This window comes from Schistocerca nitens, chromosome 10 (assembly GCF_023898315.1).
Source record: "Schistocerca nitens isolate TAMUIC-IGC-003100 chromosome 10, iqSchNite1.1, whole genome shotgun sequence".
NCBI lineage: Eukaryota > Metazoa > Arthropoda > Insecta > Orthoptera > Acrididae > Schistocerca > Schistocerca nitens.
The window spans coordinates 86,301,532-86,329,301 of record NC_064623.1 but is presented as its reverse complement, the minus strand read 5'-3'; the positions used below and the strand labels follow the sequence as shown (position 1 = coordinate 86,329,301).

At 43.8% G+C, this 27,770-nt stretch overlaps 1 protein-coding gene across 1 annotated transcript in view; it reads left to right on the top strand.

Moving 5' to 3' along the window:
* The window catches only part of LOC126209899 (uncharacterized), an 80,115-nt gene that overhangs the window by 3,302 nt on the left and 49,043 nt on the right, over nt 1-27,770 (top strand). The window contains exon 2 of the mRNA XM_049939021.1: nt 21,534-22,371. Coding sequence (XP_049794978.1) covers nt 21,534-22,371 — 838 coding nt within the window. The remainder of the gene's footprint in view (nt 1-21,533; nt 22,372-27,770) is intronic.

Below are 27,770 nucleotides of genomic sequence, written 5' to 3'. Positions count from 1 at the left end.
CACAGTCCATGTTTCACTACCATACAATGCTGTACTCAGGACATACATCCTCAGAAATTTCTTCCTCAAATGAACTCCACACGTTGAGGAGCTACTCGACCGAATAGTAGCGGCTCCAGTTAAAGAAAACCATCATAACGACCGGGAGAGCGGTGTGCTGACCACACGCCCCTCCCAACCGCATCCTCACCTGAGGATGACACGGCGGTCGAATGGTCCAGATGGCCCACTTGTGGCCTGAAAACGGAGTGTGCTGGTAGCGGAGGTACGTACACACCGATCCTTTATGAAGCCCCAAAGGAGAAAATCGCATGGCGTTAGGTTGGGTGAACGTGGAGGCCATGGAAAGCAAGCTCTGTCATTGGGCCCCTTGCGGCCTACCCAGCGCTTGTGTACATTGAGGTTCAACCAATCGCGTACTTCGCTATGCCAGTGAACATTTGTAAGGTTCTTGGTAAAACTGTTTGAGTGGCTCTTTCAATTGACATATCATTTATAACTGTAAGTTTAATGTAATAAATATTATAAAGCGTTAAAACCCCGATATTCATTTATACACACCCTGTAGACTGTTTGTGTAAAGACAAATCGCCGAACCGTGTCCCTGACACAGACGTCGAACGCATCCGCCATAGTTTCACAAGGAGTCCGCAGAAATCTGTTCGCCGTGAAGCTCGACAGCTCAACATGCCCCCAATGTCCGTCTGACGTGCGTTGCGTCGACGTTTACACGTGAAACCATACAAAATTCAGCTTCTGCAAGCTCTTCGCGAATGTAACAACGTGTGGAGTTCTGTAATTTCATTCTTGGCAAGATGTATGATGACAATTTTCTTTCATGCTTAGTGTTTAGTGACGGGGCAACATTCCATTTAAGTGGAAAGGCGAACCGTCATAAAGTGAGAATATAGGGTACGGAAAAACAACATGAAGTTGTACAACATGGGAGGGACTCTCCAAAATTTAATGTGTTTTGTGCAGTTTTGCGGGAAAAAGGGTACGGTCCAGTTTTCTTTGTCGTTAACTCTGTTACAGGAAGTGCATACCTCGATGTGCTTGAGAACTTTCTTTTCCCACAGATGGAGACTGATCCGAACGATTTAATTTACAATGGGGCGCCGCCACATTGGCATCTGGAAGTGTCGGAATTTTTAAGTTAAAGGATTACTGAACGTTGGATTGGTCACACTGGACCAAATGATTCAGCCTCACATTACTGGCCTCCTAGGTCACCGGATCTGACTGTGTGTGATTACGAGGTGTGGCTAGAAAAAAACCGGACTAGTACTGGTGAAACAATAAAACGAATGCAATAAGGCTGAAAGTCGCGTGGCCTGTCACGTGACTCTCGCTCCGCCTACTGCTCGAGTTTCATCTGCCTCCTGCACTCAGTCTGCCCGTGGCGTCTGTTTTAAGTAGTTGACGTTTTATCTGTGCGTCGGAAAATGAACAGCGTGTTAACATCAAATTTTGTTTCAAACTAGGAAAATCTGCAAGTGAAACGTTTGTAATGTTACAACAAGTGTACGGCGATGATTGTTTATCGCGAACACAAGTGTTTGAGTGGTTTAAACGATTTAAAGATGGCCGCGAAGACACCAGTGATGACACTCGCACTGGCAGACCATTGTCAGCAAAAACTGATGCAAACATTGAAAAAAATCGGTAAACTTGTTCGACAAGATCGCCGTTTAGCAATCAGAGCAGTGTCTGAGTTAACAGGAGTTGACAAGGAAAGTGTTAGGCAGATTCTTCATGAAAGTTTCAACATGAACAAAGTGTGTTCAAAAATGGTTCCAAAGTGTCTCACAATTGAACAGAAGGAACGCCGAAGAATGATTTGTTCTGACATCCTGGAAAACATTGAAAGTGATCCCACCTTCTTACAAAATGTTATTACTTGCGATCAATCGTGGTTTTTTACTTACGATCCCGAAACTAAACGCCAATCGATGCATTGGAAAACTCCTGGTTCTCCACGACAAAAAAAAGCACGAATGTCAAAATCGAAATTCAAGGCAATGATGATTGTTTTTTTTTTGACATCAAAGGGATTGTGCAATTTGATTGGGTACCAGAGGGACAAACAGTGAATCAGCATTACTACATTAGCGTCCTGGCTAACCTACGTGAGCGAGTACGGAGAAAACGGAACGATTTGTGGAGAAAAAAGTCATGGATCCTTCACCAAGACAATGCCCCAGCTCACAGTGCGTTGTCAGTGAAGGCGTTTTTGGCAAAACACAACTATCCCATCTTAGATCATCCACCCCACTCACCTGATTTGGCCCCCTGTGACTTTTTTCTTTTCCCTAAAGTCAAGTCAGCTTTGAAAGGAACTAGATTTGAGACTGTTGAAGCAGTAAAAGAAAAAGCGACGGAAGTAATGTATGGACTTACCGAAAATGATCTGCAGCATTGCTATGAACAGTGGAAAATTCGTATGGAGCGGTGTAGAGACCGAGGAGGAGAGTACATTGAAGGAGATAACACGAAATTGTAAATAATTGTAAATAAATGTTTTTTCCAGCATCAGTCCGGTTTTTTTCTAGCCGCACCTCGTATTTCTTGTGGAGGTTTCTGTTTATGTGCTTCTGTTACCAACAACAATGAATGATAATTAAAAAAGTCTTGATCGGAAATTTCTTTAACTCCGGTTTCAATCCCTAAGTATCATCTTCAGACTCTGAAATAACATACGTACAGATAGGGACGCTGAACTGCTAAATGGATGGGCAGCGAGTGGTGTTAAATAGTACTAGTCCCGCTCACCGTTCTATGTATGACATTAGCGCTAACCAATCAGAAGTATAGTGTTTACTATAAACATAAAATTTATTACGTCTATATTACTAAGATTTGAAGAAGAGTTATGGTTAAAATACATCGTAGAGTTGCTATGGAATAGCTATTCGTCAGAAATATAAACTGTAGTAAATAATTAGCTTTAAATAAACTAGACTAGGCTGCCCTCTGTTATCCGTTCCATTAAGTACGTGCTGTTGGCAAAGATATATGGAATAGCTGTCAAAGGTTGCTATAGCGATAGAGAGAAGCTACTAGCATTTATAGACGCTGAAGGTTACCGTAGAAATGGCGTCCTCTACCGATGCGACTTTCTGAAAGCTGGCACAGAGTGCTGTAACGACAGTAAAGACGAGCTATGTAGACGTTAATAGACGTTAAGGGTTTCCTAAAGACGGCGTTCTCTATCGATGAGACATGAAAATGTGAAATGGATAACTACTGAGGTAAAGGTTGCTACAAAATGTTCTAAAGTTAACAAATCAAAAGTATGCAAAACTGCCTTAAAAACACAAGAATTCATTACCAATGGAAAGGACAGACAAAAACAAATAGTGAATCTAACATAATTAAAAATATTAATAAAAGATTGACCTTAGGCAGACAAAGGAAACACCTTAGCAATTGTCAACGAAGCTGATTACATTTCGTAAACACTTACATTTTTTAGCGAAAATGAGATCAACGAAATCAGTAAAGATCCAACCCCTAAATTTCAAACAAAGATAAGGAAACTAATCGATGACAAAATGGCTCTGAGCACTATGGGACTTAACTTCTGTGGTCATCAGTCCCCTAGAACTTAGAACTACTTAAACCTAACTAACCTAAGGACATCACACACATCCATGCCTGAGGCAGGATTCGAACCTGCGACCGAAGCAGTCCCGCGGTTCCGGACTGCGCGCCTAGAACCACTAGACCACCGCGGCCGGCTAATCGATGACAATAATTCGCTATTTACGCCTAACGAAAATATGTTTCTGAAGGTGATGAATCCACAATTACCTAAATTAAGATCCCAACTGAAGCTTCGCCCTAATGTGAATAATAAGAGCTGTCCTTCGTATAAATTAAATAAAAAACTGAATGATATTTTGAAATCCTTTCATGTTTATGATAAAAGCTTTAACATTAAAAACAACTATGATTTGGTACAAATAATTTACAACGTCGACATACCAAATGGTGCTATATTTCCTTCATTGATATTACAAATTTATATACTAATATACCAGTTAAAGAAACAATTGATATTATTAAAAATAATTTGCAATTGCACAAAATCATGGATATAGAGGTCACAGAGTTCATTGAACTATAATGGTGCAATGTATTTTCAAAAGATGGACTGGCAATGGGGAATTCCTTAGCTGGTATCCTGGCAGATATTTTTGTTAATTATGTAGAGTTACAATGTTTCAAAGATAATCCAGCAATTACCAGTAAAATTATATACTAGAAGCGATATGTCGATGTCACACTGTTGCTTTATAATGGGACTAAAGACGAAATATTGAAAGACTGTTTGAATAATACACATCCCAAATTGATTTTCACAGTTGAATACGAAAATCAAGGAAGTATAAATTTTTTAGATCTCACTATCGCAAACAGGGACAATAGACATTATTTTGCAATCTATAGAAAGCCAACGGCAAAAGATGTCATCATTAACGCTACTTCTTGTCATCCATCAATGATCAACAGAATTATAAAATTACCTCTGACCCAGAGATGTCAATACTAAAGCAGATTGCTAATGCAAATGATTATAATCCCAACAAAATTCATTTTTTGTTTAATAAGCTACAACATTTGTATGGCACTTCTGAAGCTGGTGATCGAAAATTCTCCAAAATGACATATATGGGGAATATTTCTAACAAAATAAATAAATTATTTAAAAAGACCGAACTGACAATAGCTTTTACCACCAACAACTTGCTTCAGAATAGACTTAGACATACCATTCGTCCAAATGACATCAAATACCAAAATTCTGGCGTTTATAAAATTTTATGTAATTAATGTGAGAAGTAATATATTGGGCAGACAGGTCACAATTTTGCCATACAATTTAAAGAACACACATCAACTACTAGTCGAGGTAATTCTTTATTGGGCCAACATTTAAAAGACTGTGATCACTCTGAAGGGTCAATCCAAAATAATTTAAAAATTCTCCATATTGTCCCTAAAGGACCTTTATTAAATTCACTAGAAGAAATAGGAATTTACGCACATCACAAAAACGAGTCTCTAGCTTTATTGAACGAGCAGCTTGATTTTAAGGAAAATATTTCTTTGATCTTTTAGAAAACATGTTATAATTTTGACTGCTCTTTCGATTTTTCTCCAGTCTATGTTTTAGTTTACCTTCTTTTTTATACAAATAATGCTGACTCGTTATTTTATCATTAGCATTTTTTTATGATTAATGACGTTATAGTGTCTTTATACACTCCTGGAAATTGAAATAAGAACACCGTGAATTCATTGTCCCAGGAAGGGGAAACTTTATTGACACATTCCTGGGGTCAGATACATCACATGATCACACTGACAGAACCACAGGCACATAGACACAGGCAACAGAGCATGCACAATGTCGGCACTAGTACAGTGTATATCCACCTTTCGCAGCAATGCAGGCTGCTATTCTCCCATGGAGACGATCGTAGAGATGCTGGATGTAGTCCTGTGGAACGGCTTGCCATGCCATTTCCACCTGGCGCCTCAGTTGGACCAGCGTTCGTGCTGGACGTGCAGACCGCGTGAGACGACACTTCATCCAGTCCCAAACATGCTCAATGGGGGACAGATCCGGAGATCTTGCTGGCCAGGGTAGTTGACTTACACCTTCTAGAGCACGTTGGGTGGCACGGGATACATGCGGACGTGCATTGTCCTGTTGGAACAGCAAGTTCCCTTGCCGGTCTAGGAATGGTAGAACGATGGGTTCGATGACGGTTTGGATGTACCGTGCACTATTCAGTGTCCCCTCGACGATCACCAGTGGTGTACGGCCAGTGTAGGAGATCGCTCCCCACACCATGATGCCGGGTGTTGGCCCTGTGTGCCTCGGTCGTATGCAGTCCTGATTGTGGCGCTCACCTGCACGGCGCCAAACACGCATACGACCATCATTGGCACCAAGGCAGAAGCGACTCTCATCGCTGAAGACGACACGTCTCCATTCGTCCCTCCATTCACGCCTGTCGCGACACCACTGGAGGCGGGCTGCACGATGTTGGGGCGTGAGCGGAAGACGGCCTAACGGTGTGCGGGACCGTAGCCCAGCTTCATGGAGACGGTTGCGAATGGTCCTCGCCGATACCCCAGGAGCAACAGTGTCCCTAATTTGCTGGGTAGTGGCGGTGCGGTCCCCCACGGCACTGCGTAGGATCCTACGGTCTTGGCGTGCATCCGTGCGTCGCTGCGGTCCGGTCCCAGGTCGACGGGCACGTGCACCTTCCGCCGACCACTGGCGACAACATCGATGTACTGTGGAGACCTCACGCCCCACGTGTTGAGCAATTCGGCGGTACGTCCACCCGGCCTCCCGCATGCCCACTATACGCCCTCGCTCAAGGTCCGTCAACTGCACATACGGTTCACGTCCACGCTGTCGCGGCATGCTATCAGAGTTAAAGACTGCGATGGAGCTCCGTATGCCACGGCAAACTGGCTGACACTGACGGCGGCGGTGCACAAATGCTGCGCAGCTAGCGCCATTCGACGGCCAACACCGCGGGTCCTGGTGTGTCCGCTGTGCCGTTCGTGTGATCATTGCTTGTACAGCCCTCTCGCAGTGTCCGGAGCAAGTATGGTGGGTCTGACACACCGGTGTCAATGTGTTCTTTTTTCCATTTCCAGGAGTGTATTTAACACTGCTGTTATGTTAGTATTCTTAATGTTCTGTTCCCCCCCCCTTGTTCCTCACAAACTGTTTTCTTCACTAACATTTTCCTTTTAACGGATTTTGTATCCTTTAATGTTGCATGGTTTATTTCTCATCACCAATACTTTACATAATATTGTCTATTATATGAATTTAGAACCATTTCGTGTTTAACACGAGATGTAATGAACCTCTGTATATCTTAAACCATCTGCTGCCCTTTGTATCTGTGTTTCCTTCCTACATATTAGGCAAGCCTGCTTGTTAGCTAACACCCCATGTTTCGCTATTCTGCCATTCACATTCCTATGAATAATCTTTAACGACTGTCATATTCACTACTATATTTTCTAGTTATTTTTAACGTGTCACATCGATAGAGGACGTCGTCTTTATGACAACCCTTAACGTCTACATAGATCGTCTTTACCGTCGTTACGGCACTCTGTGCCAGCTTATTAGAATGTCGCATCGGTAGAGCGCACCGTTTCTACGGCAACCTTCAACGTCTATATAGATTATCTTTGCTAGTAGCTTCTCTCTATCGCTATAACAAACTTTGATAGCTATTGCATATATCCTTGCCATCAGTACGTATTTTACGGAACGGATAACAGAGGGCACCTAGACTAGTTTACTTTAAGCTAATTATTTACTATAGCTGACGACTAGCTATTTCATAGCAACTCTAAGATGTATTTTAACCATTTGATGAAATATTAATAATATAGACTATTGTAACACATTTTATGCGAATAGTACACACTATACTTCTGATTGGTTAGCACTGATGTCATACACAGAACGGTGGGCGCGACTAATGCTATTTAAGACCACTCGCTGCCTATCCATTTAGCAGTCAGTTCAGCGTCTTTGGTCGGCGCAGCTTGCTCCATGGATGTCCACCTGCCGTTCTAGGTATATGTAGCTTGTAATTGTATTTCAGTGAATATACGATACTGTAACGATCCCTCTATCTGTATATATGGTATTTCAGAGTCTGAAGATGATCCTTAAGGATTGAAACCGGGCACTCCGAGTAAAAGAAATTTACGACCAAGACTGGTTTTCAATTAACATATTAATATTAGATCGCTGATAATGTTTTCAAAAATTTTAAACTATGAATGAACTGAGACATCGCATAACTGCAACTGTGGAAGCTGTAACTCAAGACCCGCTCGCTGCAGTGTGCCAATGTGGGAACAATTTTACTAGCGCATTGACATATGCCGTGCATCTCGAGGGGACATATTGCACATCTGTGAAAAGTTGTGAAGAGAAACCGTTCATCAAAAAACAAAATTCTTTGTGTATGTTTATTAGTTTCAGAAATATAGACTTGCCAAATTGGATGATTCTTTTTGTTACACCCCATAATGAATCTAGAAGCAGAGGTGTTTGTTAGGCGAATGCAAGACAACAACAGAATGTATCAACGAAACAAATTTTACCTCTAATGAAATATAATATAAAATTTCTCCAAATAATCATAGAACCATAAATTAGAGATTTAAATACTATTATTGGTGAATTGGTTTATGTCTCCGCTTCATACTAATGAAGCTACTTAAAATAACTTCGTAACTCAGTTGTCACTATCACTCTCAATATTCAGCGATGCCAAATCGTCGAGCCTTGTCTTTTAACACGAAAGTTCGAAGCCATTTTGTGACCTCCAATTTCGAAAATGATAGTTTTTAACTATTCTTTGTGATTATAAGTGACAGAAAGTTCTTATAGCGACCTCAAAATAAGGAAAACAACGATTATCGTCTTATCGGTCGAGATTTGTACGAAACGAGGTATGGATAAGTTCGGCTTTTAATGGACTCAAACCTACGCCCTCCACCCAAAATTTCCGACACTAACGGGCGTATAATGAACGTCAGCGCAGAAATTACTGCGGCAGTTTGAACTAACAACAGCTGCAAACAACACGTGTGCAGTTATGAGCAGGGAATGTTAAGTAGTGGGCATGCTGCCTCAGCGTGCCAACGTTGTTGTGTCAAAAATCACAATGAAGCAACGTCTCTAAATAAGTTACTGAAGCCATTCTCCAGAATGTTTTGAAAAAGAAAAAAATATGGCGTACAAAGTTTGTCCCGCACGTCTTGACTCCTCAACGAAAACAATGATGGGTGGACGCTTGCCGCGACTTCATTGAAATGAAGGATGTGGACAGTTCATTTCAGGAAAAAATCTGAATAGTAAACTAACGTAGAACGACAAAGGCAGATTTGGTCTCTGGTGGTCCGAAAAAAAAAGGAGAAAGTGTGAATGAGATGTGGATATTGAACGACAGGCGAACGAGGACATTTCTGTCAGTCCATATGAACATTCAGTGCTTTGTACTCAAGTAGGGGTGGTCTATTTAGAACAACAGAAACATTAAATCCAACATCCTAACTATTCTCTCTGTTCTGACTAGACGAACCTACAATCCTCTGGCCATAACATTGGGGTCTTTGATTGCTCTTGGAAATGACTCATCTGAACTATAACATGTTGTTGTTGTTGTGGACTTCAGTCCTGAGACTGGTTTGATGCAGCTCTCCATGCTACTCTATCCTGTGCAAGCCTCTTCATCTCCCAGTACGTCCTGCAGCCTACAGCCTTCTGAATCTGCTTAGTGTATTCATCTCTTGGTCTCCCTCTACGATTTTTACCCCCCACTCTGCCCTCCAATACTAAATTGGTGATCCCTTGATGCCTCAGAACATGTCCTACCAACCGATCCCTTCTTCTAGCCAAGTTATGCCACAAACTCCTCTTCTCCCCAATTCTATTTAATACCTCCTCATTAGTTATGTGATCTACCCACCTAATCTTCAGCATTCTTCCGTAGCACCACATTTCGAAAGCTTCTATTCTCTTCTTGTCCAAACTATTTACCGTCCATGTTTCACTTCCATACATGGCTACACTCCATACAAATACTTTCAGAAACAACTTCCTGACACTTAAATCTATACTCGATGTTAACAAATTTCTCTAAACGCTTTCCTTGCCATTGCCAGTCTACATTCTATATCCTCTCTACTTCGACCATCATCAGTTATTTTGCTCCCCAAATAGCAAAACTCCTTTACTACTTTAAGTGTCTCATTTCCTAATCTAATTCCCTCAGCATCACCTGACTTACGTCGACTACGTTCCATTATCCTCGTTTTGCTTTTGTTGTGTTCATCTTATATCCTTCTTTCAAGACATTGTCCATTCCTTTCAACTGCTCTTCCAAGTCCTTTGCTGTCTCTTACCTCAAAGTTTTTATTCTTCTCCATAGATTTTAATACCTACACCGAATTTTTTTTTGTTTCCTTCACTGCCTGCTCAATATACAGATTCAATAACATAAGGAGAGACTACAACCCTGTTTCACTCCCTTCCCAATCACTGCTTCCCTTTCATGTCCCTCGACTCTTATAACTGCCATCTGGTTTCTGTACAAATTGTAAATAGCCTTTCGCTCCCTGTTTCTTACCCCTGCCACCACATTTGAAACATTAATTCACATTATTACACGAATGATAAAAAGATCTACTGAACTTGATGCAGTCCGTTGCCGTAGGAGCGCATGATCATGTCTGTGGTTGTTAAAGCATCCCTTGATCGTCTTGAAGTACGATGACCAACATTTACGAATGTACGTTACCATCTGAGACTTCAATAACTCTTTAGTTCAGCTGAGATGATGAGCTATGGCACAGCGCTTCCATGTGTAGCTCTATATTGACCTCCTGTGTGAGGGCGCTGCTGTCCTGAGAGAGATAGATAGATAGATAGAGAGAGAGAGAGAGAGAGAGAGAGAGAGAGGGCGTGGTCTTCAGGAGCGCCTCACGTTCTACGTTGCAGACTGCAGCGAGACCTCAGTAATGTCTGAGGTATCAATGCATATTGTCCATTATAATTATCCGGGCTTTTATGTCGTGGTCGGTTGATGAATTCTGTGTCAATTCCCAACGTTTCGTCTCCGACTGCGGGAGACATCTTCAAGGGGGTCCGTAGGTCGATGGAAGGTCCAACACACACTGGCTCGCTACCGACTGCCGCTAAATTCCGTGTCCCCGCGCTCCCGCGCCGCGGCGTGACGTCACGTGTTTTGAAAACGTCAGTGCAATTGGCCGCTGTCCGTCGCCGTCGATCGCCGTTGCCATCACCCAGTAGTGGACGGGTGGTACACATCTTCTTTAGCACCGGCATCCAAATACCGTTTAATTTCACGCCCTCCTCCTTTCGATTGAAATTATTAGGGTGTTTAGCGATTTCCATTGCCTCCCTGTAGAGCCTTTCGTAATATCCGCTTGTGGCCGCTAGTACTTGCGTCTCCTCGAAACGAATATTGTGGTTCCCTGGCTGGAAAGCATGCTCCGCAACAGCTGATCGTTCTGTTTCTCCTATTCTACAATTGCCCTTGTGCTCTTCCAAACGTTTAGAAACAGTTCTTTTAGTGGTACCCACGTGGGAATTGACACAGAATTCATCAACGGACCACGGCATAACAGCCCGGATAATTATAATGGACATGATATTTTCGGCCGTGAAAGTCTACATTTTAGTATCGATGCATATTGCCGACTGTTGGGTGGCACCGCGAACTTGGAACCGTACTCCGGTCTCTACTTTTTATTAACCGAGAGTCGCAAATTTTTGGACTGGTGAGGTGTATGAAAAAACTAAAATTCCGTTAACCATTCTTTTAATAGTCTTGTGCCATGCCAAGCGTTTATTTGGGTACGATTTTGAATTTGACATGATAGAGAGCGAATGTTGAGAAACGGGTGTTGACTTAATTCATATCAGCTGTCCAATTTGAAATTCAGCCAAATAATCTCAAACGAAACGATTACAAATCCGACTTACACGATTATAAGGAGGCCCACACCACATGACTTTTAAATTTTAAATTTTTGTGGCACTGGCCACTAGGTTGCGGCTTAGATAGCAGCCCTGATTTAAGAGATCATCGGTGAAGAAAGAGGTGGAGGAAGCGAGCAATGAAAGTGGCACTGGCTGCTCAACCGAAAAACTTCTTTCTACGGATATTGTAACACGACGGAGCAAGTGCACTTACAGGCAATGTGTCTAAGTTGAAAAATGGTGCCCCTTTAAATTTCATACCGTTGTAATTCAGTGAAGAGCGAAAGAAACTGGTACAGCTTCCTAATATCGCGTAGGGCCCCCAGGAGCACGCAGAACTGCCACAACAGGTGGCATGGACTCGAATAATGTCTGAAGTAGTGCTGGAGGAAATTAACACCATGAATCCTGCAGGGCTGTCCATAAATCCGTAAGACGACAAGAGGCTGGAGATCTCTTCTGAACAGTATGTTGCAAGACATCGCAGATATATTCAATAATGTTCATGTCTGGGGAGTTTGGTAGCCAGCGGATGTGTTTAAACTCAGAAGCGTGTTCCTGGAGGCACTCTATAGTAATTCTGGACGTGTGGGTTGTCGTATTGTCCTGCTGTAATTGCCCAAGTCCGTCGGAATGCACAATGGACATGAATAGATGCAGGTGATCAGACAGGATGCTTACGTACGTGTCACCTGTCGGAATCGTATCTAGACGTATCAGGAGTCCCATGTCACTCCAACTGCACACTCTGAGAGGTGGCATGAGCCCCCTCTCATATTTCTATCTGAGTAATTCGATTTTCCCCTCTAATTGCATGTGGTGAAAAGTTGCTATTCCTTCACACGCGGACTTCTCACGCAGCGCCTCTCGTCACCCGGGTGGTCCGGTGACAGGCGAGTTCTGCTGAGCTTGAAGGGGTTAAGCCGACAGGTGTGAGGGAGTCGAGTGGATGCTTTCCAGTCGCCGACATTGTCATAAGAGCAGGGGCGACACTCCCACAGGGGCCTGAAGGAGCGGCTGGGGTTAAAGATTCCGTTACTTCGCAGAAACTTAGTGAAAACACTTTCTGGCGGGCTACCAGCGAGGTGTGGGAATGACTTGTGTTCCCAGGCAGTCTTGGCGGGCAAATTCCCGCGTTTTCTGAAAAATCGTAACTGTGATTGGCTTGCTCAGGGCATAGCTCCGTGATGTAGCAAAATCGGCGCAGAAATTGGCGCCAAGAATCTCCATTGGTGGAAAGGTAGTGCTTCGGCAATAGAGTGGAATTTTCCGCCGGTTTTCGAGTTGTTGATTGGAACGTTTAACCACGACCACTGTCGTGGGGGCGGGAATGTTCTGTGTTCGGTTTGTACGGGTGCTCTTGAGAGGGCCGGCTCTCGCCTTTCGGTCGGTGTAGGTTACAAGACTGAGCTCTCACTGCTCTGGAGAGCCTGCCTTCCGTTGGCTGTCTAATATACTTTTATTTGATTGTAACTGTTTGACGAAGTTGCTGAAGTTTCGACTTCAAGGTAACTTTCCGAGTACAGTTGGCAATTGAGCATTCTGCGTACAAGCGGCTTATGTTGTCTGTCTTGGGCAGTTTTGGCTAAAGTTGACTGTATCGGAGTTACTGTGTGACTTCGCTTGTTAAAATCAATCACTGTACCGTCAGTGATTGTGTGCCGAGCCTTCTTCGTCTCCCTCAGAGGCGCATTTGTATTGATAGGAAGTCTTTAGTCTGGAACAACCAGACCAGGATAATTTGTTTCGGGCTATACTCGCGACATTATCATCACCACGACGGGACGTCGAAGCAACCAGCCATCGCTTCTGGTACGCCAGATCGTGTCCTTGCAGTTAAGAAGACAGCTTGGTAATGTATGTCCGCAGCACCGGCAGATTAGGGAATTTGCTCTGTGACAATCAGAGCTCAGCAGAGCGCGCCTGTTCCCGTCTTTTCTTACGTGGTTCTGTCTTGGACGTTCATTGCCTGAGTTCTCACTACTGTAGCAGCAATTAATGTTGGGTTGGCTAGGTGTTTCTCTTAAGATCTGAGTTGCAAGGAATTGGCTCCACATATCACTTGGTCATAAATGTCACAATCTAGTTTATGGAGAACCTCACCTTCAGAGCATTTATTTGAGTATCCAATTTGATGTATTGTAAATGTTTCATGTGTTTTGTTTACTATTTTGAGTTTAGTCATAATAAATCAAATTGTTGTTTTGGACAGAACTTTCTTTCTGTTAATCGGTAGAGGAACCCTTTCATTCCTCAATACGTTAATGAAACTTTCCTTAATTTCTATCCAATTACATTATTGCAGATGCCAAACTCTTTTCTACTCCACTTGCAGGGTCGATTACAGTCCGTTCGCGTTTCTTCTTAATCCATGTGCAACAGCAAAGGTCGGAGATAGAAAAGGGGGGGCTTAGAGCATCATTTCCATAAGAAGATTCGAGAAGAATTTAGTGTTAAATACACTGATAGCCCCAGCACCTCGCAACGCCCCACACCATTACATAGCCTCCACCAGCTTGAAAAGTCCCCTGCTGACAAGCAGGGTCTATGGATTCATGAGGTTGTCTCCATACCTGTACACGTCCATCCGCTCGATTCAATGTTAAACGAGACTCGTCTGACCAGACAACATGTTTCCAGTCATCAACAGTCCAATTTCGGTATTAACGGACCCAGGCGAGGCGTAAAGCTTTGTTTCGTGCAATCATCAAGAGTAGACGAGTGAGCCTTCGGCTTCGAAAGCCGATATCGATGATATTTCGTTGAATGGTTCGCTCGCTGACACTTATTGATGGCCCAGCATTGAAATCTGTGTCCGCCCCAACAGCTGAGTGGTCAGCGTGACGGATTGCCGTCCTACGGGCCCGGGTCCTATTCCCGGCTGGGTCGGGGATTTTCTCCGCTCAGGGACTGGGTGTTGTGTTGTCTCCATCATCATTTCATCCCCATCCGGCACGCAGGTCGCCCAATGTGGCGTCGAATGTAATAAGACCTGCACCAAGGCGGCCGGACCTGCCCGCTAGGGGCGTCCCGGCCATTGACGCCAAACACTCATTTGCAGTGAAACCTTCCCGTCTCCTCTCTACCTGAAACTTCCTGGCGGATTAAAACTGTGTGCCCGACCGAGACTCGAACTCGGGACCTTTGCCTTTCGCGAGCAAGTGCTCTACCATCTGAGCTACCGAAGCACGACTCACGCCCGGTCCTCACAGCTTTACTTCTGCCAGTATCTCGTCTCCTACCTTCCAAACTTTACAGAAGCTCTCCTGCGAAACTTGCAGAACTAGCACTCCTGAAAGAAAGGATACTGCGGAGACATGGCTTAGCCACAGCCTGGGGGATGTTTCCAGATCTATACTTCTTTTGTTAATGATAACCTCCCCTTCAGGAGAAAGAAAACTGGCGTTCTACGGATCGGAGCGTGGAATGTCAGATCCCTTAATCGGGCAGGTAGGTTAGAAAATTTGAAAAGGGAAATGGATAGGTTAAAGTTAGATATAGTGGGAATTAGTGAAGTTCGGTGGCAGGAGGAACAAGACTTCTGGTCAGGTGACTACAGGGTTATAAACACAAAGTCAAATAGGGGTAATGCAGGAGTAGGTTTAATAATGAATAGGAAAATAGGAACGCGTGTAAGCTACTACAAACAGCATAGTGAACGCATTATTCTGGCCAAGATAGATACGAAGCCCACACCTACTACAGTAGTACAAGTTTATATGCCAACTAGCTCTGCAGATGACGAAGAAATTGAAGAAATGTATGATGAAATAAAAGAAATTATTCATATAGTGAAGGGAGACGAAAATTTAATAGTCATGGGTGACTGGAACTCGAGTGTAGGAAAAGGGAGAGAAGGAAACGTATTAGGTGAATATGGATTGGGGCTAAGAAATGAAAGAGGAAGCCGCCTGGTAGAATTTTGCACAGAGCACAACTTAATCATAGCTAACACTTGGTTTAAGAATCATGATAGAAGGTTGTATACATGGAAGAACCCTGGAGATACTAAAAGGTATCAGATAGATTATATAATGGTAAGACAGAGATTTAGGAACCAGGTTTTAAATTGTAAGACATTTCCAGGGGCAGATGTGGACTCTGACCACAATCTATTGGTTATGACCTGTAGATTAAAACTGAAGAAACTGCAAAAAGGTGGGAATTTAAGGAGATGGGACCTGGATAAACTGAAAGAACCAGAGGTTGTACAGAGTTTCAGGGAGAGCATAAGGGAACAATTGACAGGAATGTGGGAAAGAAATACAGTAGAAGAAGAATGGGTAGCTTTGAGGGACGAAGTAGTGAAGGCAGCAGAGGATCAAGTAGGTAAAAAGACGAGGGCTAGTAGAAATCCTTGGGTAACAGAAGAAATATTGAAATTAATTGATGAAAGGAGAAAATATAAAAATGCAGTAAATGAAGCAGGCAAAAAGGAATACAAACGTCTCAAAAATGAGATCGACAGGAAGTGCAAAATGGCTAAGCAGGGATGGCTAGAGGACAAATGTAAGGATGTAGAGGCTTATCTCAGTAGGGGTAAGATAGATACTGCCTACAGGAAAATTAAAGAGACCTTTCTAGATAAGAGAACCACTTGTATGAACATCAAGAGCTTTGATGGAAACCCAGATCTAAGCAAAGAAGGGAAAGAAGAAAGGTGGAAGGAGTATATAGAGGGTCTATACAAGGGTGATGTACTTGAGGACAATATTATGGAAATGGAAGAGGAATTAGATGAAGATGAAATGGGAGATACGATACTGCGTGAAGAGTTTGACAGAGCACTGAAAGACCTGAGTCGAAACAAGGCCCCCGGAGTAGACAACATTCCATTGGAACTACTGACGGCCTTGGGAGAGCCAGTCCTGACAAAACTCTACCATCTGGTGAGCAAGATGTATGAAACAGGCGAAATACCCTCAGACTTCAAGAAGAATATAATAATTCCAATCCCAAAGAAAGCAGGTGTTGACAGATGTGAGAATTACCGAACAATCAGTTTAATGAGCCACAGCTGCAAAATACTAACACGAATTCTTTACAGACGAATGGAAAAACTAGTAGAAGCCGACCTCGGGGAAGATCAGTTTGGATTCCGTAGAAATACTGGAACACGTGAGGCAATACTGACCTTACGACTTATCTTAGAAGAAAGATTAAGGAAAGGCAAACCTACGTTTCTAGCATTTGTAGACTTAGAGAAAGCTTTTGACAATGTTGACTGGAATACTCTCTTTCAAATTCTAAAGGTGGCAGGGGTAAAATACAGGGAGCGAAGGGCTATTTACAATTTGTACAGAAAACAGATGGCAGTTATAAGAGTCGAGGGACATGAAAGGGAAGCAGTGGTTGGGAAGGGAGTAAGACAGGGTAGTAGCCTCTCCCCGATGTTATTCAATCTGTATATTGAGCAAGCAATGAAGGAAACAAAAGAAAAATTCGGAGTAGGTATTAAAATCCATGGAGAAGAAATAAAAACTTTGAGGTTCGCCGATGACATTGTAATTCTGTCAGAGACAGCAAAGGACTTGGAAGAGCAGTTGAACGGAATGGATGGTGTCTTGAAGGGAGGATATAAGATGAACATCAACAAAAGCAAAACGAGGATAATGGAATGTAGTCGAATTGAGACGGGTGATGTTGGGGGTATTAGATTAGGAAATGAAACACTTAAAGTAGTAAAGGAGTTTTGCTATTTGGGGAGCAAAATAACTGATGATGGTCGAAGTAGAGAGGATATAAAATGTAGACTGGCAATGGCAAAGAAAGCGTTTCTGAAGAAGAGAAATTTGTTAGCATCGAGTATAGATTTAAGTGTCAGGAAGTCATTTATGAAAGTATTTGTATGGAGTGTAGCCATGTATGGAAGTGAAACATGGACGGTAAATAGTTTGGACAAGAAGAGAATAGAAGCTTTTGAAATGTGGTGCTACAGAAGAATGCTGAAGATTAGATGGGTAGATCACATAACTAATGAGGAGGTACTGAATAGGATTGGGGAGAAGAGGAGTTTGTGGCACAACTTGACCAGAAGAGGGGATCGGTTGGTAGGACATGTTCTGAGGCATCAAGGGATCACCAATTTAGTATTGGAGGGCAGCGTGGAGTGTAAAAATCGTAGGGGGAGACCAAGAGATGAATACACTAAGCAGATTCAGAAGGATGTAGGTTGCAGTAGGTACTGGGAGATGAAGAAGCTTGCACAGGATAGAGTAGCATGGAGAGCTGCATCAAACCAGTCTCAGGACTGAAGACCACAACAACAACAACAACCTTCCCTTTTACAATAACCTATGTAACTTTCCCTTAGGATTTCTATCTCTTGCTTAATAATAACAAATTTATTCTTTCTCAATCTTCGCATACAAATTTAATTGCTGCTTATTAAAAGTGATTTTCTGATTATTTCGACGAGACATAGAATGTGTCGTCGTCGTGGCCCTCAGTCGTTATCTGCAGTAACCCAAAACTGTTCCTTACTTTTTGTTTTTACTGTTACTGCATCGCCATCTGACTGCTGCATCGAACTGCGACATGAATATACTTACTCTGGTTTACTATACTCTATTAACTGCTGGTGGGCTGTCATAATAAGTGGCTGTATTTATTAACAAAGCTGACGTTATTCTTTAATAGCAAAGCTAACGTTATTCTTTTGTTAATTTGACTGAAGTTAACGCAATTCATAGTTAAACTTTTTGCAAAGTTTTATGTTGATGGTTTTTGGGATGGATTATAATCAATGATGCAACATTGCTGGCAAAAATTAATTATGTTCTGAAAACGCTTCAAATATTTGCTGTTGGTAATGAAATGATTTTACAAACGTTGAAATGGAACTTACTTTTTACAATAATCTTACAACTAGCATTGGCAACATACCTTCAGTAGTCTTGAGTTTCGCAAAGAAAATAATTCAATAATATTAGTTTCTCTTATGATAATAGTTAGTTGATGTCTCTGTACATCCGTTTATATTCTCTTATAAATCATAGCTGGTGGCTGGCAGGCACACCGCTCCTCTCAACCTTTCGCTTCAGACCTGCTACCGACTCGCTTCACATCTCGCTTACTACTGACTTCGTACAAACGCTAAAGTGCGGTCTCTCCTGCCAACAATGCTTTCTGGTGCAGACAATCCCTGCTACCATTACAAAATATATCAATGCGCGGTCTTTCCCGCTCTTTTCTTAAAATGTATCCATACGCGGTTTCTCCTGCCCTTTTTAAAATTATATCAACAATACTTTGGTGCAGACATTCCCTGCTACCACAATTATTTCCAGGCCGGCCGGTGTGGCCGTGCGGTTCTAGGCGCTTCAGTTTGGAACCGCGTGACCGCTACGGTCGCAGGTTCGAATCCTGCCTCGGGCATGGATGTGTGTGATGTCCTTAGGTTAGTTAGGTTTAAGTAGTTCTAAGTTCTAGGGGACTGATGACCTCAGATGTTGAGTCCCATAATGCTCAGAGCCATTTGAACCATTTTTTTGAATTATTTCCAACATGACAAATATTAATTATTCCTACTTAATCCTATTAATAAAATATAAACATCTTTCCTAAATTGTGGTTTGACAATAGACAATAGAAATATACACGTCTTACACCATTTGCATTGAAACCCGTAGCAATTTGCAGAATGGTTGCACTTCTATCATGTTGAACATTTCTCTTCAGCCGTCGTTTGTCCCGTTCTTGCAGGATATTTTTCCTGCCGCAGTGATGTCCGAGATTTGATGTTTACCGGATTCCTGATATTCACGAAATACTCGTGAAATGGTGATACGGGAAAATCCCCACTTCATCGCTACCTCGGAGACGCTGTGTCCCATCGCTCGTGCGCCGACTGTTAACACCACGTTCAAACTCACTTAAAGCTCGATAACCTGCCATTGTAGCAGCAGTAGCCGATCTAACAACTACACCAGACACTTGTTGCCTTATATGGGCGTTGCCGACCGCAGCGCCGTATTCTGCCTGTTCAAATATCTCTGTATTTGAATGCACATGCCTATACCAGTTTCTTTGGCGCTTCAGTGTAAATTAGAAAAACGTTGTGCAGATGCTTTTTGACTTACCTTTAACTAAATGCATAGTCAGAAATGGTACTGACACACTCGTCATTCAGCACCGTAAACCCTTCTCCTCCTCCTCAGCCGGCCGCTATGGCCGAGCGGTTCTAGGCGCTTCAGTCCGGAACCGCGCTGCTGCTGCGGTCGCAGTTTCGAAACCTGCCTCGGGCATGGATGTGTGTGATGTCCTTAGGTTAGTTAGGTTTAAGTAGTTCTAAGTCTAGGGGTCTGATGACCCCAGATGTTAAGGAGAGCCCTGGGCCCCTATCTCGCCCACGTTAATTCACCAATGTTAATGACCCATTGTCTCAGAGACTGTTGTAGATACGGATTTGAAATTTCTGCCATATATTACTGACTCTTTATTCTACTGACCGCATGTCGCCCATAGCTTGCGACACCATTGTAAATTGAAAGATAAGTATTGTCAGTCATCTTATTTGTAATAAAAACTATTAATGTTATTTACCTGAATTGTTGTATAGCATTCCCAGGACGCAGCATCCTTTAGGCACCCTATGAGTGGGCAGGACACCACAGATACGTTACCAGAAATAGGAAATTACTGTGACGATTCCATGGACTGTGGTTCGGACGACGTCAGTTGTGCCAGTAACAGTTCTGAAGAAGAATACCTACCAAACAAAAAAATAAATAAATAAATAAATAATAATAATAATAATAAAAAAACTTTAAGCGACAAAGAAAAGGGACGGTGAAATATTGATTAAAGTTCTAAGTCCAAGGGACTGACGACCTCAGATGTGTTAAGTCCCATAGTGCTTAAAAGGGAACCTCCCCATCGCACCCCCCTCACATTTAGTTATTAGTTGGCACAGAAGATAGGCCTTGAAAAACCGATCAATCGAGAAGACAGGAACAAGTTGTGTGGAACTATGAAAAAAAAATAAGCAAAATATACAAACTTAGTAGTCCATGCGGAAGATAAAGCTGCGGAATCAGAAGTCCTTGGTTCGAGTCTTCTCTGGAGTGAAAAGTTTAATTTTTTATATAATCAACTTCGCTCTCCAAAATTCCAGGACATGTTCATATTTGCTTGGACATATGCAGGATTTGACGGTCTACACACGGAAAAATCTGAAAACGTTAAAAACATATGTTTTGACAGAGCACAGGGAAAACTGTGCTACTGTGCAACTGTTGCACTCATTTGTTGCAGTTTATGTGACAAACTCTTGTTTTCATCATTTTTTTGGGAGTGATTATCACATCCACAAGAAAACCTAAATCGAGCAAGGTAGAAGAATCTTTTTACCCATTCGCCAAGTGTACAAGTTAGGTGGATCGATAACATACTCCTATCACGTGACGCACATGCCATCACCAGTGTCGTATAGAATATATCAGACGTGTTTTCCAGTGGAGGAATCGGTTGACCTATGACCTTGCCATCAAATGTTTTCGGCTCCCATTGGAGAGGCACGTCCTTTCGTCTACTAATCGCACGATTTTGCGGTGCGGTCGCAAAACACAGACACTAAACTTATTACGGTGAACAGAGACGTCAATGAACGAACGGACAGATCATAACTTTGCGAAAATAAACTTTTCACTCGAGGGAAGACTTGAACCAAGGACCTCCAGAGCTGCTCACGCTAACCACGGGACCATGGCGCTCCTGAGCTCACACTCTCCTTGATGTTGCCTATCTTCCGCATGGACTACTATATCTTGCTTATTTTTTTTTCATAGTTCCACACAACCTCTTCCTGTTTTCTCGATTGATCTGTGTTCAGTTTTTCAAGGCCTATCCACTGTGCCAACTTATAACTAAATCTGAGGGGGGTGCGATGGGGAGGTTCCCTTGTTAGAGCTATTTGATCCTCCTCATGTCATCTTCTTCATCACCATCATCTTGCTTGTTGTAGGTCTGCTGCTCTGCCATACAACAAGAAACCAGGACACAGTAGAGGAGATGGGGACCGGTACGAGGAGTGCATGCTGGCCCTCGTCTTCCTCCGCTGCCTAAGGAGTCAGCTGATCTTCCAGTTGTCTGCCAACAACAACGATGCAGACAAGTTCGACGACGTGGTGTTGGCGTGGCGACCCGAGGAAGACGCCGAGGAACACACCCTGCTCGTCCAGCTCAAGCACAAGACCTCCTCCAGGCAACTGACCCTAGAAAGTGACGTGTGGCTCTCCAAGGACACCGACTTCAGCATCAGCAAGTACTGCACCTCGTACGGAAAAATTTGCAAGTCACTGGTGATGGACAGAGTCACACTAGTTTTTCTGACCAACGCCCGTCTGGGCGAAAGTAGCCTCAGCTTGTTCGAGCGCCAGCTGGTGGACACCGTCAAAGGGCTAGAGTTGCTTAAAGCTGGTGGCGACCTGTACAAACTCGACTCGAACAACGAGCAAGTAAGGAAGGCAGTGCGTGGGAACATGAGTTTTGTGCAGCATTTCTACTTATTGTGCCACCAGAAGAATTCTGTGGAGATTGTGGAAGACATTTGCAGTGAGCTGGATAAGTTGCTCGGCGCCGGTAACCTTTGTGAGTCCATATGTGAAAGTTTGTGCAAGAGTCTTAGGGAGTGGATGAACGAGGCGAGTGTGTGTCTGACGAGTAGCTGGAGCAAGTGGCAGGCAATTGTAGGCGATTACATCAGGAAAGAGGTGACTCGGTGCAGAGTGGTGACCACTAGACTCGAGTACTGCTGCGTGGGAGATATTCGGAGATACGTGGAGTCCTGTAATCCGGCGTGGGTGAGGCCTCCAGGGAGGGGAACGGCAGCTCTCTCTGCTACGAAGATCCACCAAACACTGGCTCATGAAACACACATAATGGTGGCTGCGGACGATTTGAAAATGCTACAACCCCAGATTCTGTGCTGTTGGGGACCATATTGCAGATGGCTGGTATGTTTAAAAGTGGTGAATGTATGAAAGAGAGTAATTTCTTCAATTTTTCAAGTAGCCTTTTCTCCGATGCAATCTCGGAAAATATTTTATATGGTACATCGCTATCGCCTACCGTGGGCCATCATCAGAGCAATTGAAATCAGCATCAGATGGTAACCAAGAAATACTTCGTCAGAATTCATACAAACATACATTATGTGTTCAAAAGTATCCGGACACCCCCAAAAAACATATTAGGTGCGTTGTGCTCCCACCTACTGTCAGGTACCCCATATCAGCGATCTCATTAGACATCCTGAGAGAGCAGAATGGGACGCTCCTCGGAACTCATGGACTTCGAACACATATTAGGTGCGTTGTGCTCCCACCTACTGCCAGGTACCCCATATCAGCGATCTCATTAGACATCCTGAGGGAGCAGAATGGGACGCTCCTCGGAACTCATGGACTTCGAACGTGGTCAGGTGATTGGGTACGCGAGATTTCCACACACTGCTAAACATCTCTAGACCCACTGTTTCCGATGTGATAGTGGAGTGGAAACGTGAAGCGTCACGTACAGCACAAAAGCGTACAGGCCGACTTCGTCTGTTGACTGACAGAGACCGCCGCCGACATTTGAAGAGGATCGAACAGGCAGACATCTATCCCGACCATCACACAGGAATTCCAAACTGCATCAGGACTCACTGCAAGTACTATGATAGCTAGGCGGGAGGTGAGAAAAAGTGGATTTCATCGTCGAGCGGCTGCTCATAAGCCGCACATCACGCCGGTAAATGCTAAACGACGCCTAGCTTGGAGTAAGGAGCGTAAACATTGGACGATTGAACAGTGAAAAAACGTTATGTGGAGTGACGAATCACGGTACACAATGTGACGATCCTATGGAAGAGTGTGGGTATGGCGAATGCCCGGTGAAAGTCATCTGTCAGTGTGTGTGGTGCCAACAGTAAAATTCGGAGACGGTGTTGTTATGGTGTGGTTGTGTTTCTCATGGAGGGGGCTTGCACCCCTTGCTGTTTTGCGTGGCAGTATCACAGCACGTGTTAAACACCTTATTATTTCCCAATGTTGAAGCGCAATTCGGGGATGACGACTGCATCCTTCAACACTAGCGAGCACCTTTTCATAAGGCACGGCCTATGACGGAGTGGTTACACGACAATAACATTCCTGTAATGGACTGGCCTGCACAGAGTCCTGACCTGAATCCTACATAACACCTTTGGGATGTTTTGGAAAGCCGACTTCGTGCCAGGGCTCACCGACTGACATCGATATCTCTCCTCAGGGCAGCACTCCGTGAAGAATGGGCTGCCATTCACCAAGAAATCTTCTAGTACCTGATTGAACATATAGCTGCGAGACTGAAAGCTGTCATCAAGGCTAAGGGTGGGCCAACGTCATATTGAATTCCTGCATTACCGATGGAGGCCGCCACGAACTTGTAAGTCATTTTCAGCCAGGTGTCCGGATACTTTTGATCATATGTTGTATATGTACATTGATGAGCTGAGATATTAGGACCCACTGTTTAATGCCGTGATCGTCCACCAATTGTACACAGTACAGCAGCTATATATAGAATCGGCAATGCCTTGGAAAGTTTCTAAAGGTATGAGAGTCCAAATGTCTATGTGCAGCACACGCAACTCCCATAAATTAAAGACCGTGATTTTGGGCTGTGGAACTGGCACCCCATAGCGTCCCATACTTGTTCCATTGGCTTTGATGGCGAAGACATCAGTGTGAGTTCTCCATATGCTTCTCAAACTACTGAAGCACGATTCTGGCCTTATAATGTTGACATCCTGTTGGACGATGGGATTGCCGTGGGGGAGGAATGTATGTGGTCTCTAATAACGTCACTTTGTCCATAGCTCTCTTTGCGACTTTAATTATCACCATATAGTAGAATGCCGTCTACAGCACAATACTGTCCCCATAAGGGGTGAGTTTGGCACAGACATGTTTCACGCAGATGATAATAGCCTACATGGACACGACCTTCTATCTGGTCTAATAATATAGTTGATTAATCAGACAACGCCACACATTTTCACTGATCCAAGATCTAGTCTAGATGATCTCGTGTCCACTCATTCAAAACTGAAGACGTCGTTGGGTCTGTATTTCAACGTTAAGGGGTCGTCTTCTGTGAAAGCCCCTGGTTCAGCAGTGTACACTGAACGATGTGCTCCGAAATCCTGTGGCTGCACCATCGTTGTACTCTGTCGTCAGATCTGGCACGGATCACCGCCTATCCCATTTTACAAAGTTGTAAAGCCCCCAGTCGCCACATTGTGTGATGAAGGGTGGACATCCAACACATTGTCGCCTACTCGGGGTTTGACCGTCTTTGAACTACTTACCACAGATGCTCACGACAGCAGATGTTGGGCCGTAACAATCTGCCGTTTTTGAAATGCGCTTATGTCTATAGATTTCCCCAATTGCGGCCCAAATCAATGGTAAATTGATTCTTCTACCCTTACTGCGTCATGTTTCCGCAGAACCACCACTCGGCGTTCGGTCTCGTAATGGACAACGGTCAGAAAGTTTCAGCTCATCAGCAAATATTGGTTATGTGTAAAAAACTGTACGAGGATTGTATCCGAGTTCAACTTAGAAAATCAGTCTTTGTTCAGGTACAATTGTCTCTTAACTAGTCATCTTCAACGCAGTCCCTTTCAGCCTCCACACACACTATGTGATCAAAAGTGCCCGGATAAAAATGCCTTACAAATTCGTGGCGGCCTCCATCGGTAATGCAGGAATTCAATATGACGTTGGCCCACCCTTAGCCTTGATGACAGCTTTCAGTCTCGCAGCTATATGTTCAATCAGGTACTAGAAGATTTCTTGGTGAATGGCAGCCCATTCTTCACGGAGTGCTGCACTGAGGAGAGATCGATGTCAGTCGGTGAGCCCTGGCACGAAGTCGGCGTTCCAAAACATCCCAAAGGTGTTATGTAGGATTCAGGTCAGGACTGTGCAGGCCAGTCCACTACAGGGATGTTATTGTCGTGTAACCACTCCGCCATAGGCCGAGCCTTATGAAAAGGTAGTCGCTAGTGTTGAAGGATGCAATCGCCATCCCTGAATTCAGCAGTGTGAAGTAATAAGGTGTTTAACACATCAATGTAGGCCTGTGCTGTGATATTGCCACGCAAAACAATAGGGGGTGCAAGTCCCCTCCATGAGAAACACAACCACACCATAACAACACCGTCTCCGAATTTTAATGTTGGCACTACACACACTGACAGATGACGTTCACCGGGCATTCGCCATACCCACACCCTTCCACAGGATCGCTACACTGTGTACCGTGATTTGTCTCTCCACTCAACATTTTTCCACAGTTCAATCGTCCAATGTTTACTCTCCTTACACCAAGCGAGGTGTCGTTTAGCATTTACCGGCGTGATGTGCGGCTTATGAGCAGCCGCTCGACCTTGAAAACCAAATTTTCTCAACTCCCACCTAACTGTCATAGTATCTGAACTGGATCATGATGCAGTTTGGAATTCCTGTGTGATGGTCGGGATAGATGTCTGCCTGTTACACATTACGATCCTCTTCAAATGTCGGCGGTCTCCGTCAGTCAACATGCGAAGTCGGCCTGTACGCTTTTGTGCTGTACGTGTCCCTTCACGTTTCCACTTCACTATCAAATCGGGGACAGTGGACCTAGGGATGTTTAAGAGTGTGGAAATCTCGCGTACAGACGTATGACGCAAATGACACCCAACCACCTGACCAGGTTCGAAGTCCGTGAATTCCGCGGAGCGCTCCATTCTGCTCTCTCACGATGTCTAAAGACTACTGAGCTCGTTGATATGGAGTACCTGGCAGTAGGTGGCAACACAATGCACGTAATATGAAAAAACGTATGTTTTTTATGGTGTCCTGATACTTCTGATCACATAGTGTACCTTTCACAGCTCTGCTGCCACTGCTGGAAGCATCCCTGGGAAGCCACTTTTGTATGGTGCGCATCTGCTCCATCGAGTTGTGCATAATGTCTTCCATGCTCTGAAATCTAATTCCTATCACAGTCTTTCCTTTTTCGGTTTAGGGAAAAGCCAGATGTTCTAGGCCCTTCAGCCTGGAACCGCTCGACCGCTACGGTCCGAGGTTCGAATCCTGCTTCGGGCATGGATGAGTGTGATGTCCTTAGATTTACGTAGTTCTAAGTTCTAGGGGACTGATGACCTCAGATGTTAAGTTCCATAGTGCCCAGAGCCATTTGAACCAGTATCTTCTGTGGCGTACTTGTGATGGACCATGCCATTGGAGCCAAAGATGGTCAGCTGGACTTGGACATTGCTGCAGACCTGCCTCGCATTTGTGGGTCTCAGGGAAGATGGATGATGCTTGCACTGCGTTGACTGGAATCCGGGACTCATCATCATTAGTCACTGAATGAAGAAAGTTGGGATTACTGTTCACAGTGCGATCTCCAAATGGAGTTGCTTCTACTCAGTTGTTAGCAACTTAGGCACAAATTTCGCTGAGATCCTCCTGACGTACAAATCTTCCGTCAAAATAGAATGAATGGATCCAATACTAATTTTAACGTCGTCTGATCGTGTTTCGTCTATCCTGCATCGTTAGTGTCCTTACGTGATCAATAACAACCTCATCTACAGATGTTGAGAGCCTACCAGAAGGTGCTTCACTTTTTACCGATGAGCGGCCATCTTTGAAGTGGTTGTACCACTCCTTTATCTGTGTGGTCTCCATTGGTTCGTCCCCAGACTATTGCTGAATCTTGCGGAGCGTTTCAACTCGAGACTCGCCAAACTTAAAATTTGATGGAATAACGTTGTTCCACTTTTTCTTCCATTTCTCCCACAATACAAAATCTAGTGACCACCACTTACACTTGTTCACTCGTTAATGGCTAGCCAGCGACTGGTAGTCGTGTAAAATCATAATGTATGTGCACAACGTATGCCTTCGAACACAGAGAATGCGCACGCATCGGTACAATTGTTGGTTTCAACAATAAAAAAATGCATTTGAATAGCCCTTGTACAGTCCGTAATTCTTTCTAGTTTTCCATATCTCGTAGGACTTTGGGTGCAAAATATGTTACTTTTCTCTTCTAATGAGATTTGCATACTTAAGAGTAAGTTGTTTCTTTAGGAATATCTAATTTTGCCGCGCGGGGTAGCAGCGCGGTATAGGGCGTCTTGTCACGGTCCACGCGGAGGTTCGAGTCCTGCCTCGGG